The sequence below is a fragment of the Meriones unguiculatus genome, chromosome 19 (assembly GCF_030254825.1).
Source record: "Meriones unguiculatus strain TT.TT164.6M chromosome 19, Bangor_MerUng_6.1, whole genome shotgun sequence".
Taxonomy (NCBI): Eukaryota; Metazoa; Chordata; class Mammalia; order Rodentia; family Muridae; genus Meriones; species Meriones unguiculatus.
In genome coordinates, this window is record NC_083366.1 from 64589724 (window position 1) to 64605765 (window position 16042).

Sequence of the window (16042 nt, forward strand, 5' to 3'; positions counted from 1 at the left end):
GTACAGGAAGACAGCATTCATAAAATAAATCTTTAAAAGAAACTTGGGATCTCTTTTTGGGTTGTTAACCATTATGTCTCCACTGCCTATATCCGTTGTCACACAGATGCTCAGTTCAAATGGTTTGTTATTGTTGCTTTTAGTAAAAGAGCTTACAGGGAATAGAGAGGTTAAGAGTGTTTGCCAATCTCCCAGAAGGCCCAAGTTCACTTCATAGCACCCAGTCAAGTAGCTTATAGTCTCTGGTAACTCCCCCTCTAAGGGGTCCCATGTCATCTTGGCCTCTGTAGGCAGCTACACTAATGTACATGTTACCACCATACATACACAAAAATCATTTGGATACATAACATATGCTACAAAGAATTAAGCAGCTTAAAGAGCTGTTCTAGATTTCTGTTTCTAGGATTTCAGACATTAGAGTTTAAAAGCAACGTGGCAAGACACTTAAGGTGTTAGACCTTCTTGATGTAAATCACATACCTCATCACTTCATAGCAAATGGTCCTAGGAAAAACCACAAGTTTGCTCACATATACTTTTTTTGGTTAGGATTCTCTGCTCTTCACAGAGACATTGGGGTGCATTAGCTGGGGCTAGAGATTCTGTTAAGATGCCTGGACGACTCAATGTCCATCCAAGGGCTTCTTTAAAGTGTTAAAGCGTGGCAACTAGCATCCAAGGGCAAGTGTTTCCAGAGGCAGGAAACATGCTGGCTATCACTAAAGTCTGGGCTGAAACTATGCTCAGCCACTGGCTCTCCATTCTACAGGCTAAAACAGGGGAAGGAAAGCACTTGCATCCATTTCAAAGCAGTGACAAGTGGCCTTTCCCATTCCCATTTCTCTGTCATGAGATAAAATGACCTGCTTCCTGCCTTACGTTTTGATTACTTGCAATTACTATTTGGGGCTTTATGCAGACTTGGCAAGCACTCTACCACTGACATATGTTCCCAGCCAATTTTACCCGACTTGCTACTTCAAAACAAAAATGAAAAACTCCTGAATCCAAGTAGTAGTGATGGCCACAAATCTAGGATTTCTGTTTTTTAAGTTTTACACAGTGTTTCTCTGTGTAGTCTGTCATGGAACTGGCTCTGTAGACCTGGCTGGCTTCAAACTCAGACATCCTTCCTACCTCTGCCTCTGACTGCTCAGATTAAAGGAGTGCACCACCACCACTCAGCTATGGAAGTTCTTTAATTACCTTTTTTCTAAACAAAGTGTTCCCTAACTTCCCAATAATAGCTTATTGTGTTTTTCAAAGCAATTTTAAAATAGTTTGGTCCAGTCTACACTATCCATAGATTTCTTTCCCTTTGTGCAGAAACCCTAACTCTGAACAGAGACCGGACACGAAGTGAACCATTTGGGCAATTTAAAGAATGCCAAACTTTAAAGCACTACAAATATTTCTGGTTAATAAAGATATTCAGTTAAGAAAGCAAAGAGGACAGGGAGCCACTGCATCTAATTTTTGACACAGTAGGGTCTAGAACATAGTGACTATTGAATAAATGCTCAGCAGTTATCAAAATGTTCTTAAACTTGCTAAGCTTTCTACCTCATTTAGGGTAAATCTATTTTTTTTTTCTGTCATTCATGAGTAAAATAGGTGAGTCACCTATTCAACTCTATCAACTTGTCAAGGCCAAAACTTTCCTTCATAGATTGGTGCCGCATACCGGGTTCGCTTTTGTTCCCGACCAGATCTGGAAGGTGCTAAGTAGATGTATAATGATTTAAAAATAATAATAATAACATTCAAAGCCGGGACGTAGTGGCTCACACTGTAATTCCAGCACTCTGGGAGGCAGAGGCAGGCAGATCTCTGAGTTCGAGGCCAGCCTCGTTTACAAAGTGAGTCCTGGACAGCCAAGGCTACACAGAGAAACCCTGTCTCAAAAAACGAAAGCAATCTAAATGGAGTTCAACCAAAAAGAACTCAGATTGTTGTCAGACCTTCTTCCCTTCTCTGGCTATTTACCACATGAGAAGCAGTCTCCAGGTTTACTTGCACTTTTCCCAAAATAATAGTGGGAATCACTTGTCATTAGTTTCAGTTGCAGCATAAATTTGATGTCATCACAGATGGGAATCTCATTTGGCGGAGTGTGTGGCCATGGCACACAAAGCCCCGGGTTTACCCTCCAGCACCATCTAAAAACAGGCATGATGGGGCATTTCTGTAATTCCACTACTGTGAGGTAGGAGCAGTTAGAGCTTCAGTTCAAGGTCATCCTTGGCTGTTTTGGAGTTCCAGGACCAGCTGGGGAAACAGAAGACCCCATCCAAACTAATTTTATATGTTCTGAAATATCCAGCTCTTAAATATACTGACATGTATTTAAGAATATCAACATAGGTACCCAAGATGAAGAGAATAGTTGTCTCTCGTTTAAAGGCCAAGACTTGGGAACCAAGCTACCTGTGTCTGGAGGCAAAAACTTGGCCCCCAGGAGAAAGGCGACTGACCCGCGCCATCTGGGTCTTTGAACTCGGTCTCCTTCCTCTGCAGAGACGCTCCCGACCTGCACCGCGCATGGACCAATCGTCGCACGTGTTGTTTGTGGGTGATGGATGCCACACGCTGATTGGACGGCGTGGAGCCGGGCTAGTACTGTCAGTATTGCATCACCTGCAGGCACGGTTCTGGAGCGTGGTCGGCGGCTGGAACTTGGGCTCCCTTCTGTGTTCCCAGGTAAGCCGCTCCCTCCGCCCCTCCGGCACACAGAGCGGAGGCTGCACAGCTTACAGCCTCCAGACAGCACGAGGCGGTGAAAAAGGAGCACGTTGCTTCCCGCCGTGAGTGACGGAGCGTTTCCAGAGAGCCTTCCTGGAGGGAGAGTAAGTAGCATTGCAGAACTCAGAGCTGCGCATTAATTCTGGCCTGACTCATGGGGTGGAGGACTGAGATCCTTAGAAGTCTCTCAGTGGCTTTTGAGCAGGGAGGTGTGAGAATGCAGGGTGATTACAGTGTCTGGGAGAAGATCAGAAGGTGGTTGAGGTCACCTTCAAGTTTAGGTATTCGAAAGGACTAATTAGGAGCCATGCTGGATTCAAGGCTTCCAGCTGTCCCGAGTTTGCGTCCATTTATCCCTGGGTACCAAGGTGGATTATGCGTACACTTGTCCTGGTCTCACAGGATCTGGGAATGCAGATACAGTTTAAGCTCACATTTGGAGATGAGAAGAGATGCCTTACCAGGGTCTCTCAGAGGCTTGGACTGAACATAGGATGAGGACTCTGCTCAAAGTACTGTGAGGTTTGTAAGAACCCATCATGTTTGGTTAGCAAATGAGAGGAGCGTTGTTATCACTTCAGCTCAGGATGTGCGTGGTGTGTGAGAGCGGCACTTGGTTCCCAACCTTAGGAATTTATGGGTCTCATTTTTAGTGAGTTGAGGAAATAAGCAAAAACACCATACACTACCTAGAATACAAACCTTGTACCTGAGACTTGCTCTTTGTTTCTCAGTGTATAGAGAGAGTATAAAGTCGATCTTCTCTATCTGGGGTTTCAACCAACCAGTGGCCATACTATTTGGTTAAGTCTGTGGCGGTGACTATGTACTGTGCATGTGCAAACTATTTTTTCTTGCTCATTGTTTCCTAAGCAATATAGTAGCGCAATTGCTTATCTAGCATTTGAGTGTATTAGGCATGATAAGTAATCTAAAGGTTGATTAAAATACGCAGGCAGGTACACATAAGTTATATACATTAATCCTACATTTTATATAAGAGACTTGAGCATCCTTATGTTTGAGTATCCTGAATCCAGTGCCCGGCGGTGTGGAGGGATGTTTTTGCTTGACGGATTTGTGGTCTTTCATTGTTGTTGTTAGCTGGTGTGTCGGTCACGTTTTTTTTTTTCTCCTGTGATGAGACACCTTGAGTGACAGTGAAATGTCATGTGAATCTCCAGGATTCGTGTGGTCCCTAAAACCCATGCACATTAGAGGGTGAGGTGGATAGTGGGACCACTTAGAGTTAAGAAAAGGTGGTGATGGATGTCTCTCCCAGTGGAGCCTGGCCTGGCTTCAACCTGCCTCCTGCCGCAGCCCACCAAGTGCAGCATAAGCAGCAGGTTCCATGGCGTTTCCATGTACTTTCTCAAGATAAGTGGAGATCATTTTAAGTGAAGGTCGGTGGAAGCAGTGAGAAGCTGGACAGACAGGTGAGGATGTAGTTGGGTAGAGTGCTTGCCTTGGGTGCTTAAGGCTCTGGGTTCAAGCCCCCGCTCCTCTTAAAAGCACACTTGTGAGCTGGAAAGTGGTAGTGCGCACCTTTGATCCCAAGACTTAGAAAGCAGAAGCAGCCTGAACTCTGAGTTCAGGGTCACCCAGCTACACTGTGAGACTCTGTCACCAAAACACATACATAAGCAAACACACAAAAAACCCAAAAGCACTTGTAATCCCGACATGTGGGGGTAGAGGCCAGAAGATCAGAAGGTCAGCGTTATCCCCAGCTACACTGGGAGTTCAAAACCACCCTGAACTATATGAGACTGCCTTAAAGGAAAATGAAGCATCAGAAGAGGAAGCTGGGGCTAAAAAGTCCTGAAGGAGTTACAGACTAAGGAAGAAAGGCCTGCATTGTGTTTGGGAGGAAGAGGATGGGTAGCTTTTTTGTGTGGAACCTGACAGTATTGCTGGCCCTTCTCCTTCACATCTGCTCCCCCACCCCCCACCCCCAACGCCCTGTGGTTGCTGGAGGCTGTTGTGCAGGTACAGCTGTCCAGTGGATACAGTGGGCTAGAGAAACCCTGTGATTTATGCATGGGAGCTGTTTCTTCCCAGCAGTTGCCATAGCCCGGTCATTGGTACATTGTTCCTCCTTAAACAGTCCGTGTTCTTGCACCCAGTCGGCCTCTGTGTTCTCTAGAAGAGTACTGCGGTTCTTAATCTTCTGAGAAAAGCAGGGACAACATAGAAAGTTCAGTAAATGCTATCCTCTCACTTCCCAGAAAGTTTAGATCTCGTGTTCTCAACAGAGGTTGGAGTGCATAGCCCTGAATCATTGGTTGTCAGGATGCTGTGTGAGTGATAGTGTTCTGGAGCCTCTCCTAGAGATCCAGTTAAAGAGCACATCTGACCCTGATGAGTCTGCAGAAATTGAGACGTGACAAAACGAATGTGTTGGTATCCAAAGATTCTTACCAGGCTCTTACTCACTGAACCATTAGGACCCTTGGTAAAAATAAAAAATAAAAAAAATAGGAAATAAAATAAAATAAGCAAGCAAGAGAGAGAGAAAGAAAGAAAGGAAGAAAGAACAAAAAAAAAAACATGCAGAGAATTCTTTTTGTCTTTGAAAGGGTGGATGCTGTAATAACAGCTGATCCAAAACATCATATACTTCTCAATAGTGTTTAATTCTGTGCTCTGATTGCAAAGCACTGTTTTAGGTAAATGGCCCACCTATATTTTTTTTTTCTATAAAACACTCAAGAGATACTTGGATATAAAAAAATAATGAATGTTTAAGAAAAATGTCTTTTAAAATTATTTTGGTCATAAAAATTTCTTGGTGGCCTCAGTCTTAAACTCCGCTGCTTTCAGGTCTGGTCGAGGTGTGTGGGGCCTTCTCTCCCAGAGTCAGTTACTCTCTTGATGGGATTCAGGAAGACATGGGTTTCTGTCTTCTCTGTTCTCTCATCATTAGTAATCCTGTTCCCTTTTAATTGAATTTTGCCTTAGAAATCTAGTCACAGTGACTGGAGGGATGGCTCAGTGGTTAAGAGCACCGGGTACTCTTCCAAAGGACTCAGGTTCAATTCCCAGAACTCACTTGGCAGCTCGTCTGTAACTCCAGTTCTAGGTGATCTGACACATAAAATAAAAGTAAATAAATTATTTTAAATAAGAGAAATCTAATCACCAGCTTGTTTAGATTTACAATGAGAATGCATACACACAATCATACGCATGAATAAATAAAGCAAGGTTTTTGTTTTTTTGTTGTTGTTGTTGTTGTTTTGTTTTTTTTTTTTTTTTGAGGCAGGATCTCTGTGTGTAGTTCCGGCTGGCTTGGAACTTGGTATATCGACTAGGCTGGCCTTCAACTGCCTGCCCCTGCCTCCCAGGTGCTGGAGGGAAAGGTTTGAATCACTATGCCTGGCCTAAGGTTTTAAAAATTAAAAAGAGAAAAAAAGGTGAAGTGTCTTGGTTTGGGTTTCTACTTCTTTGATAAAGCACCATGACCAAAAAGCAAGTTGTGGAGGAAAGGGTTTATTTGACTTACATTTCTATATCACTGTTACTCATCGAAGGAAGTCGAGACAGAGACTCAAACAGGGCGGGGTCCTGGAGGCAGGAGCTGATGCACAGGCAATGGAGGGGTGCTGTTTGCTGGCTTGCTCTCTGTGGCTTGTTCAGCCTGCTTTTTTCTAGAACCCAGGAGAACCACACACAGCGGACTGGGCCCTCCTTAAATTAATCACTAAGAAAATTGCCCACAGCCTGATCTGAGGTTCCCTTCCCTCAGATGACTTTAGCCCAAGAAATGAGTGAGGCAAGTAAGACACCCCTCTGGCCCCTACAAACACCAGCACTTACAAGCAAACACCAAGACAACTCACCAGAGAAGGACTGTATCCAGAATTTAGAATTCTTAAAATTCAGCCATGAAAAGTCAGCCCTACCCAAAGATGGCAAAAGGCAAGTAAACACTAATCTTCAGATGATACAGATGGACGAGAAGCACATGGAAAAATGCTTTGATCTGAAGTTAGATGGTAGTAGGTGGTGAGGAGGAGATGGGGAAGCAAGTGCCCCCTTTGCCGCTGGTGGGGTGTAAAATGCTGTAGCCACCATAGAGAGAACATTTTAGTAGTTCCTCAGAAAGTTTGATACTGAGTTACATGATCCACAAATTCTACGTCTAGCTAGCTCTGTACACAAGAAAGAAAACGTGCTGTGCGTGTGGAATTTGAACTCAACATTCCTAACAACCTTAAAAGCCAAAAAGGCAAATCAATTGAAATGTGGAAACTGATGCATTGATGAATCGTGGCAAAGATGTGTGAAGTGTGAGTGTTTTACAGCATGACTGACCCTTCAAAACTAAGGGAAGAGTGCATGTGGAGGCAGTTCACCTGAAAATTGGTGGTGGTGAATGTGGGTTTTTTGTTGTTTTTGTTTGTTTGTTTTTGTTTTTCAAGACGGGGTTTCTCTATGTAGCCCTGGCTGTCCTGAAACTCACTATGTAGACCAGGCTGGCCTCAAACTCAGAGGTTTGCCTGCTTCTACCCACGTACTAGTATTAAAGGCTTGTGCCACCACCCAGTATGAAATTTTCCTTTTAGAGAGTAGTTGCAAGGGGCTGAGCCAGTGAGAATGTGATTGCTAATGGTTGGGGTTAGAATTGAAAATAATCTGAAATAGATAGTGGTGGTGGTTATATGTCTTTAAATACCCTAAAAACCCAGCTGGCTGTATCCTTTAAAAGAGCAGACTATGCAGTACATACATCATTACCCAGGAAAGCTTTTGCTTTAACACACAGTGTGGACAGTCGTGTGTAAGTGCGCCTTAGTAATGTGTTAGCCTGTTGTTTCCAACTTAGGAACTGCTATGACTGTAGCAAATTTCATTTCTCTTGCAGCAACAAAATGGTTCAACAAGTTCCAGACAACATCAGTTTTCCTGCTGAAGAAGAGAAAATCTTACAGTTCTGGTCCAAACATAACTGTTTCCAGGAATGCTTAAAGCAGTCAAAACACAGGCCAAAGTATGTGAGTTTCTGTGGTAAAGATAGACTCCTCACAAATAACCGTTTTGTTTTGTTTTGTTTTGCTTTGCTTTGCTTTGTTTAAGAAGTTCAGGGCACACACCCTTCATTCATCTGTGTGTTCTCAGTGTATCACCTTTCGACTCACTAGGAGCTCAGTAATGAACAGTCATCTGAGTGGACTTTACGCCCCCCCCCCTTTATTTTTCCCCACATTTACTATCACCTCTGCCCCCGCTTAGCAACTCAACATAAGCCTCCAAGGGTAGGTCCTACCGTATTTTCCGCCTCAGTCCCCATTCATAGAAAACAGGAAAGATACTAACCTTAGGTCAATGATCTCACTATGAACCTTCCCTGTTCAAAAACCTTATGGTGGGTATCCACTGCCCTGCTTCATTGATGAGCTAACTCTGGATTGGTCTTAACTTGCTTGTCTTGGAGATGATGAAGAACGGATGGCTGAATAGCAGTCCCCTCCCCCCGCCCCAGCTCTAGCTCAATGGCCTTTCTGAATGCAGGACCTCCAGTAAATTTCCAATCAATTATGTCTATTTTCTAGTCCTGTTGATCCCACCCAACCCACCCCTGAACATTTTAACACGTTATGTACTTGATTAAAAAAAAAAGTCCTGAGTTTTTGCCGTTTCAAAACGACTTACTGTGTTTTTGTATTGTCTGTAGGTTTACCTTCTATGATGGGCCTCCCTTTGCTACTGGGCTGCCTCACTATGGACATATACTTGCGGGGACTATTAAAGACATAGTTACAAGATATGCTCATCAGAGCGGGTTCCACGTGGACAGAAGATTTGGATGGGATTGTCATGGCTTACCTGTGGTATGTCTGAATCTCCAGTCTTGTGATTTCTCATTGTCTGTAAACATATCAGATGGTCCCTTTGAATTCTTTTCCATATTGTTAATTATCGTTTGGTTTCTCTGTAGCGTTTTTCCTTTTATTTATTTATCCTAGCTATTTTGGTTTCTGTTGTAGCTTCCTTGTATTTGCTTCATGGTTGTTAACATACTGTCTTACTTAATATTTTTTAGGAATATGAAATTGATAAGACACTGGGGATCAAAGGGCCAGAGGATGTGGCCAAAATGGGGATCGCAGAGTATAACAAACAGTGCCGAGCAATTGTCATGAGATACTCTGCTGAGTGGAAGGTATGTTCAGAAGAATGAATGGAAGGCGTGGCTTTAAGGTCGGACTAGAAACGGCTAGTTGTCCTTTTCATGAAACATTACCCGAAGTATGGCTGTCCACATGAGTGTGTGTCACAAGAGGGCTTGGATTCTGTTAGCCTTTAAACCTGAATCCCATGAGTAGGCACTAAATACCAGTGTTGGAGTCTCTTTTTTTTTCCCTACAGTGTTTTTCTGTCCTCCTGCAAAGTCATCTTCTCCTTAAGCATCTTTCCACCTGTCTCCTTTGTTCTTGGTGTTACATTCTGTGTCTCCTGCCTAACACTGAGTAAGTGCTTTGGCCTCAGTGGTCTGAATGCTGGAGATACAGGCACCCCCCCCACCCCATTCTCTTCATGGTTTTTTCCTGTGGGCTGTTGTATTTCCCCTCCCACGTGTCTCTTCTTAGCTCTCTTCTGTCACCACACTGGGTAGCTTTGGTTTATTGCCATATAGAGTCCACTTCTATCACCATGAGAGCCAAAGTTCAGTTTTCTCACAACTTAACTTCTTGCCTAATACAGGGATGGCTGATGGGGTGAATGCAGCCTAAATATAAATCTGGTTTTAAAATCTTTCTTTTTTCCTGACCTCTCCCCCCTCCCTGCAACACACACCTCCTTAAGAAGGGTCTCACTGTGTGGTCCTGGCTGGCCTGGAATTTACTATGCAGACCAGTATGGCCTGGAACTCACAGAGATCCACCTGCCTCTGCCTCTCATGAGTGCTGGGGTTAAAGGCATGAGCCACCATGCTCTTCCGTGTTTCCAAAAGTGTTTTATTTTGAGATAAGCTAAAGGATATAGCTATCTACTTGGTATGAAGCGATCCCCTCTGCCCTACATCTACCATTTCCAGCTGCTGACATCAGCAGTAACACAAAAGCAGTTAATTAGCATGAACAAAACCTGGGTGTGTCTCCAGGATCAGCCATTGCCTTTAGTGGCATGTCTTCAATTTCCTTTGATATAGAACATTCATTTAGTCTTTCTTTGTCCTTTATGATGGTGACACTTTGGGAGGCAGGGAGGGGGTTACTAGTGATTGAATTTATGGCATGCTTAACCAACACATTGTTCACTTCATCAAGATGCTGCCTGGCTGTATAGTTTTCCCTTGATGAAGTATAGATTTTGTTTTGCAGTTAATAAGTATCATATAGGATTATTATTTTTAGCATGCTTTTTCTTACGATACTTTTAGTCATTAACTTTGGCCAAATGTTGGTAATTCCTTCTAGCTAATAGCTATTTCTCTGATGTTTGCCAAGTAATGATTGCAAAAGACTTTTATCAACTCTTATTGCTGGGCATGGTGGCACACACCCACGGTCTCAGTACTGGGAAGTATAACTTATAAATACTTAAAAATAATGTCTGTGTATAAGAAAGGAATGGTAAGAAAACTAGTCAACCTTATGTGTTGTTTGAAATATGTTTACTTGTACCATTGATTATTTTGATTTCCCAAAGTAGTCATATGTAATGATAATAGAAATAAAAAATAGTCATGATATTATTCTAATGCTGCCCCAACATTCCTACTTTTTAGTCTACCGTCACCAGACTCGGCCGATGGATTGACTTTGACAATGACTACAAAACGCTGTACCCACAGTTCATGGAGTCAGTTTGGTAGGTTTATTTTAGATTGGAGGAACGAGAAACATTCTCTTGCACTGGTCAGAGCAGAGGTGTGTACTTGCTTGAAGGTTATTTATAAGTTCATTATTTGGTTTTGGAGCAAATGTGTTTATCATACACACACACACACACACATATCCCTACATACAACTTTTTCTAAACCCATAAAAATTATTTACTCCCCTTCTCCATTATTATTATTATTATTATTATTATTATTATTTTTCATAAAAATGACATTTTGACAAATAGGAGAGAGGTGGGTTTTTTTGTTTCTTTTGGCAAACACTCTACCATGCCCCGTGGGAGAGCATTTAATGCGCTTATACTAGATAGGGGTTGTGGCACATACTTAAAATTCAAGCAGTAGCAGATTATGAGTTCAAGGCCTGCCTGAGCCACTTAGTAAGAAAGCAACTTTGGCTTACAGAAAATACCCTAGGATTATTTTTAACTACCCTATTGAAGGTTTTACCAAAGAAAAGGCAGACATTAGTAAGGATTCCCAGAAATGTAGTGTGTTTTCCTGTTGGGAAAAGTGAGTAATCAACAGGTAACATTGATCTTGTATTTAATATGTTCATTAAAACATTCTCCTCAGGAGCTGGAGAAATGGCTCAGAGGTTAAGAGCATTGGCTGCCCTTCCAGAGGTCCTGTTCAATTCCGCAACCACATGGTGGCTCACAACCATCTATAATGACATCTGGTGTCCTCTTCTGGCGTGCCTGCATACATGCAGATAGAACATTGTATAAATAAATAAACCTTTAAAAAACAAAACAAAACATTCTCATTAGTGTGGCTTGTACTGTTTAAATTGCTTCTATAAAGGCTGCCTGTTGCATAGTTTAAATAATATACAAAAACCTGAAGTCCCAAAATGTTAGTGATGTTGATAAAAAAAAAGTTGTTTTATCATACCTCTAAGAATTTAGTGTAAAAATACTTATGCTGATAGGGACAGATTTATATCATTGATAAGGTGCCGGGCAGTATTTATTTGCCTTTCTTAATCCCCGTGAACATCTTTCCGTGTCAGTAGATGGTGGCCACACCCCAGGCTCCACCCCAGGCTCCACCCCAGGCTGGTGGTTGAACCCCAGCCATGCATGTACATGCTAGACCAGTTCTCTACCACCCGGCAGCAGCCCAGCCTCTACAGTAACACTTTTACAGTCTGCAGGTGCCCATTAAGTGTCCACAGGCTCCCAAATGATGGATTGTTGCTTCACCAGAAGGACTACAGAAATGACAAAGGGGTTTGCGTTTGACCGCTAGATTTTGGCTATGTAATTGTAAAGCTCTATGTCTTGGCTTGCCAGGTGGGTCTTCAAGCAGCTGTATGACAAAGGCCTTGTGTACAGAGGCGTGAAAGTTATGCCCTTCTCCACTGCATGTGGCACTCCACTTTCTAACTTCGAGTCAAACCAGAATTACAAGGTACGTGACATGCCGAACACCTGCCTCGTCCCTGGTGACTGTTGACTGATTACGATAAGGTGAACATTCCCAGTTATTCCCAACAGGGACTGGTGGTGCCAGATGTCTGTCACTGCTCAGAGCCTCTGCTGGGTGAAAACTGAGGATATTTTCTCCCCCACTGGATTTATCATGGGCTTCAGTGATGGATTCTATTTGTTTTGGCCACATCAGGCACCTGCTCTTGTCTTGCTCTGACAGTTTTTTCAGCTGCTGTTCTTCAGGATCCTGCGTTTGGCGACTCTATGTCTTCTCTGGTACCTGTAGTGTCCTTTTTTAAAGGTATTGGGAAGGAAATTTATCTGAGGTGCTGAGCATGTTAACGATCTTTCTTTTGCTGCACAGGATTTGTGTCATTGGTACAACTCCTCTGTGTCATTTAGAGGGTGAAGTAGAGAATCCCTGAGAACATGAACTATCTCGTGTCTCACGTATCTGTACTCAGCCTTCACTTTTGCTGGTTTATGGGACCCTCATTTTTAAAGGAATGGTAACTTATTGGAAATCTTGTTTGTGCCCAGGTTTGGAAATTGTTACATTTCAGAAGTATTTTATCATCATGGAAGAGAAAGTTTTCTCTGTTCCATTTGGTCTTTTTTTTTTTTTTTTTTTAGATTTATTTATTTATTATGTGTACAGTGTTCTGTCTGCATGTACACCTGCAGGCCAGAAGAGGGCACCAGATCTCAGTATAGATGGTTGTGATCTACCATGTGGTTGCTGAGAATTAAACTCATGACCACTGGAAGAGCACAGCCAGTGCTCTTAACCTCTGATCCATCTCTCCAACCCCCATTTGGTCTTTCAAATCCTTACTGGTGCAGTGAGATGATTCCTTTCTGTCTGCTAATTGCCTTTGTTATTGGCTATGCATATTTAATAAAATATTTTAAGCACATAAAAATATAATATACAGAGATACTTTCCAAAATAGTTTTATTATTTAACTCATGGTGTGCTTACTGTAGCTCAGATCACTGTAATAGTGAAACAGCCATTTTTGTCTTATTAGTTGTGAGCCTTAGCTTTTAATGGCTGAGTCATCTTTCCTGCCCCCAAATCTTTCATTCATCAGTCCTCCTTGTTTTCTGTTTTTTGTTTTTCAAGACAGGGTTTCTCTGTGTATCTCTGGCTGTTGTGGAACTAGCTCTGTAGACCAGGCTGGCCTCCAACTTGGAGGTTTTTTTCCTGCCTCTGCCTCCCAAGTGCTGGGATTAAGGGTGTGTGCCACTATCACCTGGCGCTTGAGCTCAATTTTATCCGAAAATTTATTTTAATTTCCTTTCAGATCGGATTCTTGTTATCATGACCATTACAGATTTGTAAAGGACTGCTTTCCCTCAATGTCTTTCAGGATGTTCAGGATCCTTCAGTATTTGTAACTTTCCCTTTGGAGGAAGATGAAAACACATCCTTGGTTGCTTGGACAACCACTCCTTGGACGCTACCCAGTAACCTTGCTCTGTGTGTCAATCCGGAGATACAGTACGTGAAGATCAGAGGCAAGTAGTGGGCTAGTTACTTGTGATCAATACGGATAAATAATTGTATTTAGCTATAAAAGCTTACAAAAAGCTTGTTTGGGGACCAAACAATTTCATACAAAAATTTTGCTGAAGATAAGCTGTAAGGACAGCATGTGTGTCACCATCCCTTTCTGTTCTCTTTGGAAGGTCTCAGCACAGTAAGTGGCAGGGACATTGTGAGTTTGAGGCTACCCTGAACAGCTTAGCAAGATCCTGTCTCAAAACAAGACAGGTGGGAAAGAGAACAGGAAAGAATAGAAAAGAAAGGCAGCCTGAAAAGTTTCATTTCTGTTTGAAAGTAACAGATTTTTATAGTTTCCAGTTTTACTGTAATTTTTTTTACATCATTTCCCTAATCTATGGTAGCAAATTCTTATATTCTCAACTAGGTCCTTAGAGATTTATATGAAATATGAATGATGGTTTTGAGCCAATAAACTTGCAGATTTGGAGAAATTATAGGGAAGAAAAGAGGGGAAAACACATTGGGTGGGACTGGTGGACAGGTCTGCGGAACACCTGTGGAAACTGGCATTTCTCCTAAAGTTAAGCATTCTTACCTTGGAAGTGGAAGTGGATCTGGGTTTGGTGGCATGTGTTCCTAATCCTCATACTTGGGATTTTTGGAGGCAGGAGAATAAAGATTTTGTGGCCAGCCATGCCCACCTGAGGCCTTGTCTCAGAGAAGGAGAGAATAATTGAGAGCAGTGAAAACAGGTGCCTGTCCGGGCAATGTTACACCTGTGTTTATATCAACAGTGTTCACGGCAGCTGGGGCCTGAAAGCTGCCTGTGTGATGCATGGGAACGTCCTGCTTTAGAGAGAGAGAGAGAGAGAGAGTTAGGAATAGCTGTTGTCCGTATAGAATCCTGCTTCCAGAGTCTGTAGCTGCTTCTCTTCAGGGAGTTATGATGCTGTCAGAACTATTTTTCTGTTTCTGTGTAACTCATGAGTCACTGGCAGTTTGTAGGGAGCCTGGCACATTAGGGGCTTTCAGACAGATGTTACAAACTCATGTACTTATATATTTTTGTCTTGTTCTTGTCATACTTTCTATAACATGGACTTGACACATGGCAGTGTTTCTATGATTTACTGCTCCAGTGGAAGCAGTTTGTGAATGAATTGCAAAGGTCCTTAAAAGTGATTCATGGAAACAGATGACATATGCTCTACTAGGTTATAGTATATCACACTTTGTAGTGGAAATTTAATTTTCTGTTGGCTTTTATGGGTCAATGTCAACGTTTTGATGTTTGTTTGCTCTAGGCTTCCAGGAATTATATCCTCCAGAATGAGGGTTCACAAATACATACATTTTCTGAGGGTGTAGTAGTACCATTTTAAAAGCTACTTAACTGATCATTAATTGATCTGTTAGAAACAGTCATGGCATCTCCATAAAACAGTTCGGTGGTGCTATATGAAAGAATCGGTGGCTGAGGATCTGCCCAGGTGGAGGGAGGGAGAGAGATGTTTACGTTGTACTGTTGTGAAGATAGTGACGGTATTTTAAGTGCACATGAACACACTGGGAGAGGCCCTAGAGCATCAGCTTGTGCCTGTTGAAAGGTGATGAGATCCTAATATGTCTCACATACATTCACTGCTATGCACTCAAGTCATCTGGATAGCGGCACAGCAGTGAAGCCCTCTGAAGGGTTGAGATTACAGGAACTGTGACTCTGAGCTGCCTGAGTTGTTGATGCTAAGATTTGGGTGGAGGGTACTTGTTAGGTTTGAGATTGGGTCTCACTGCTTAGTGCTTGTTGGGCTGGAACTCCCTGAGTAGACCAGGCTGCCCTGCAACTCAGAAATCCAACTCCCAAGTGCCACCATGCCTGGCTTAATGACATTCACATTTACTACCTTTACAAAGAGAGAATACTGATAATTTTCCTAAATGGACTTGGATGTGACTAACAGTGGCCACCTACCCTGCTGCCTTTGTCCACACCTGGGTCGAAGTGCTGACTAGCTTTGCAGTGTCCTCTGTGAGTCTGGGGCACACAGTAGCTACAGGTGACACAAGCTCTTGGCACAAGAAATATGCCTGGTATGTGTCTTCATAGTCAGCCAGTCTCGGTGTCACTAACATCCTCCTTTTCTTTGCTCTTACAGATGTGGCCAGGGGGAAATTGTTCATCTTAATGGAAGCCAGGTTATCCGCCCTCTATAAGCTGGAGAGTGACTATGAGATCCTTGAAAGGTACGTGTTCATAAAGTTAGGTGTGTGTGTGTTAGTTTTAAAAGAGACAAGTCTTTGTCATCCTAAAGCTGTATTGTTCAGGTTGAGTTTTAGGGACCAAATATGTCTAAGTCACACATGTCTGCGTCTGTGACAGTGGCTGCAGGCTTCGGAGGGTGGTGATTTATTCTGGCTACAGTTTCATTACTTTGATTGCTAAACATTTTTTAAATTTTGTGTGTGCATGTGTGGGCGGGTGGGCACATATGTGCCATA

At 42.6% G+C, this 16042-nt stretch overlaps 1 protein-coding gene and 1 non-coding gene across 3 annotated transcripts in view; both read left to right on the plus strand.

Annotated features, from left to right (window-relative positions):
* Positions 1-2584: 2584 nt before the first annotated feature.
* Iars1 (isoleucyl-tRNA synthetase 1) overlaps positions 2585-16042 on the plus strand; it is a 46215-nt gene continuing 32757 nt past the window's right edge. Inside the window, exons 1-8 of one of the 2 annotated variants that reach the window (XM_060372849.1) lie at positions 2585-2703; positions 7613-7738; positions 8423-8579; positions 8792-8911; positions 10481-10563; positions 11896-12013; positions 13407-13554; positions 15700-15787. In XM_060372849.1, coding sequence (XP_060228832.1) covers positions 7620-7738; positions 8423-8579; positions 8792-8911; positions 10481-10563; positions 11896-12013; positions 13407-13554; positions 15700-15787 — 833 coding nt within the window. In that variant the 5' untranslated portion in view covers positions 2585-2703; positions 7613-7619. Of the gene's footprint in view, positions 2850-7612; positions 7739-8422; positions 8580-8791; positions 8912-10480; positions 10564-11895; positions 12014-13406; positions 13555-15699; positions 15788-16042 lie in introns of both variants that reach the window. The other variant, XM_060372848.1, reaches the window with a different exon arrangement.
* Positions 4705-4837, plus strand: LOC132649380 (small nucleolar RNA SNORA84). Its single transcript, XR_009587818.1, has one exon. It is a non-coding gene; the product is annotated as a small nucleolar RNA SNORA84 (small nucleolar RNA).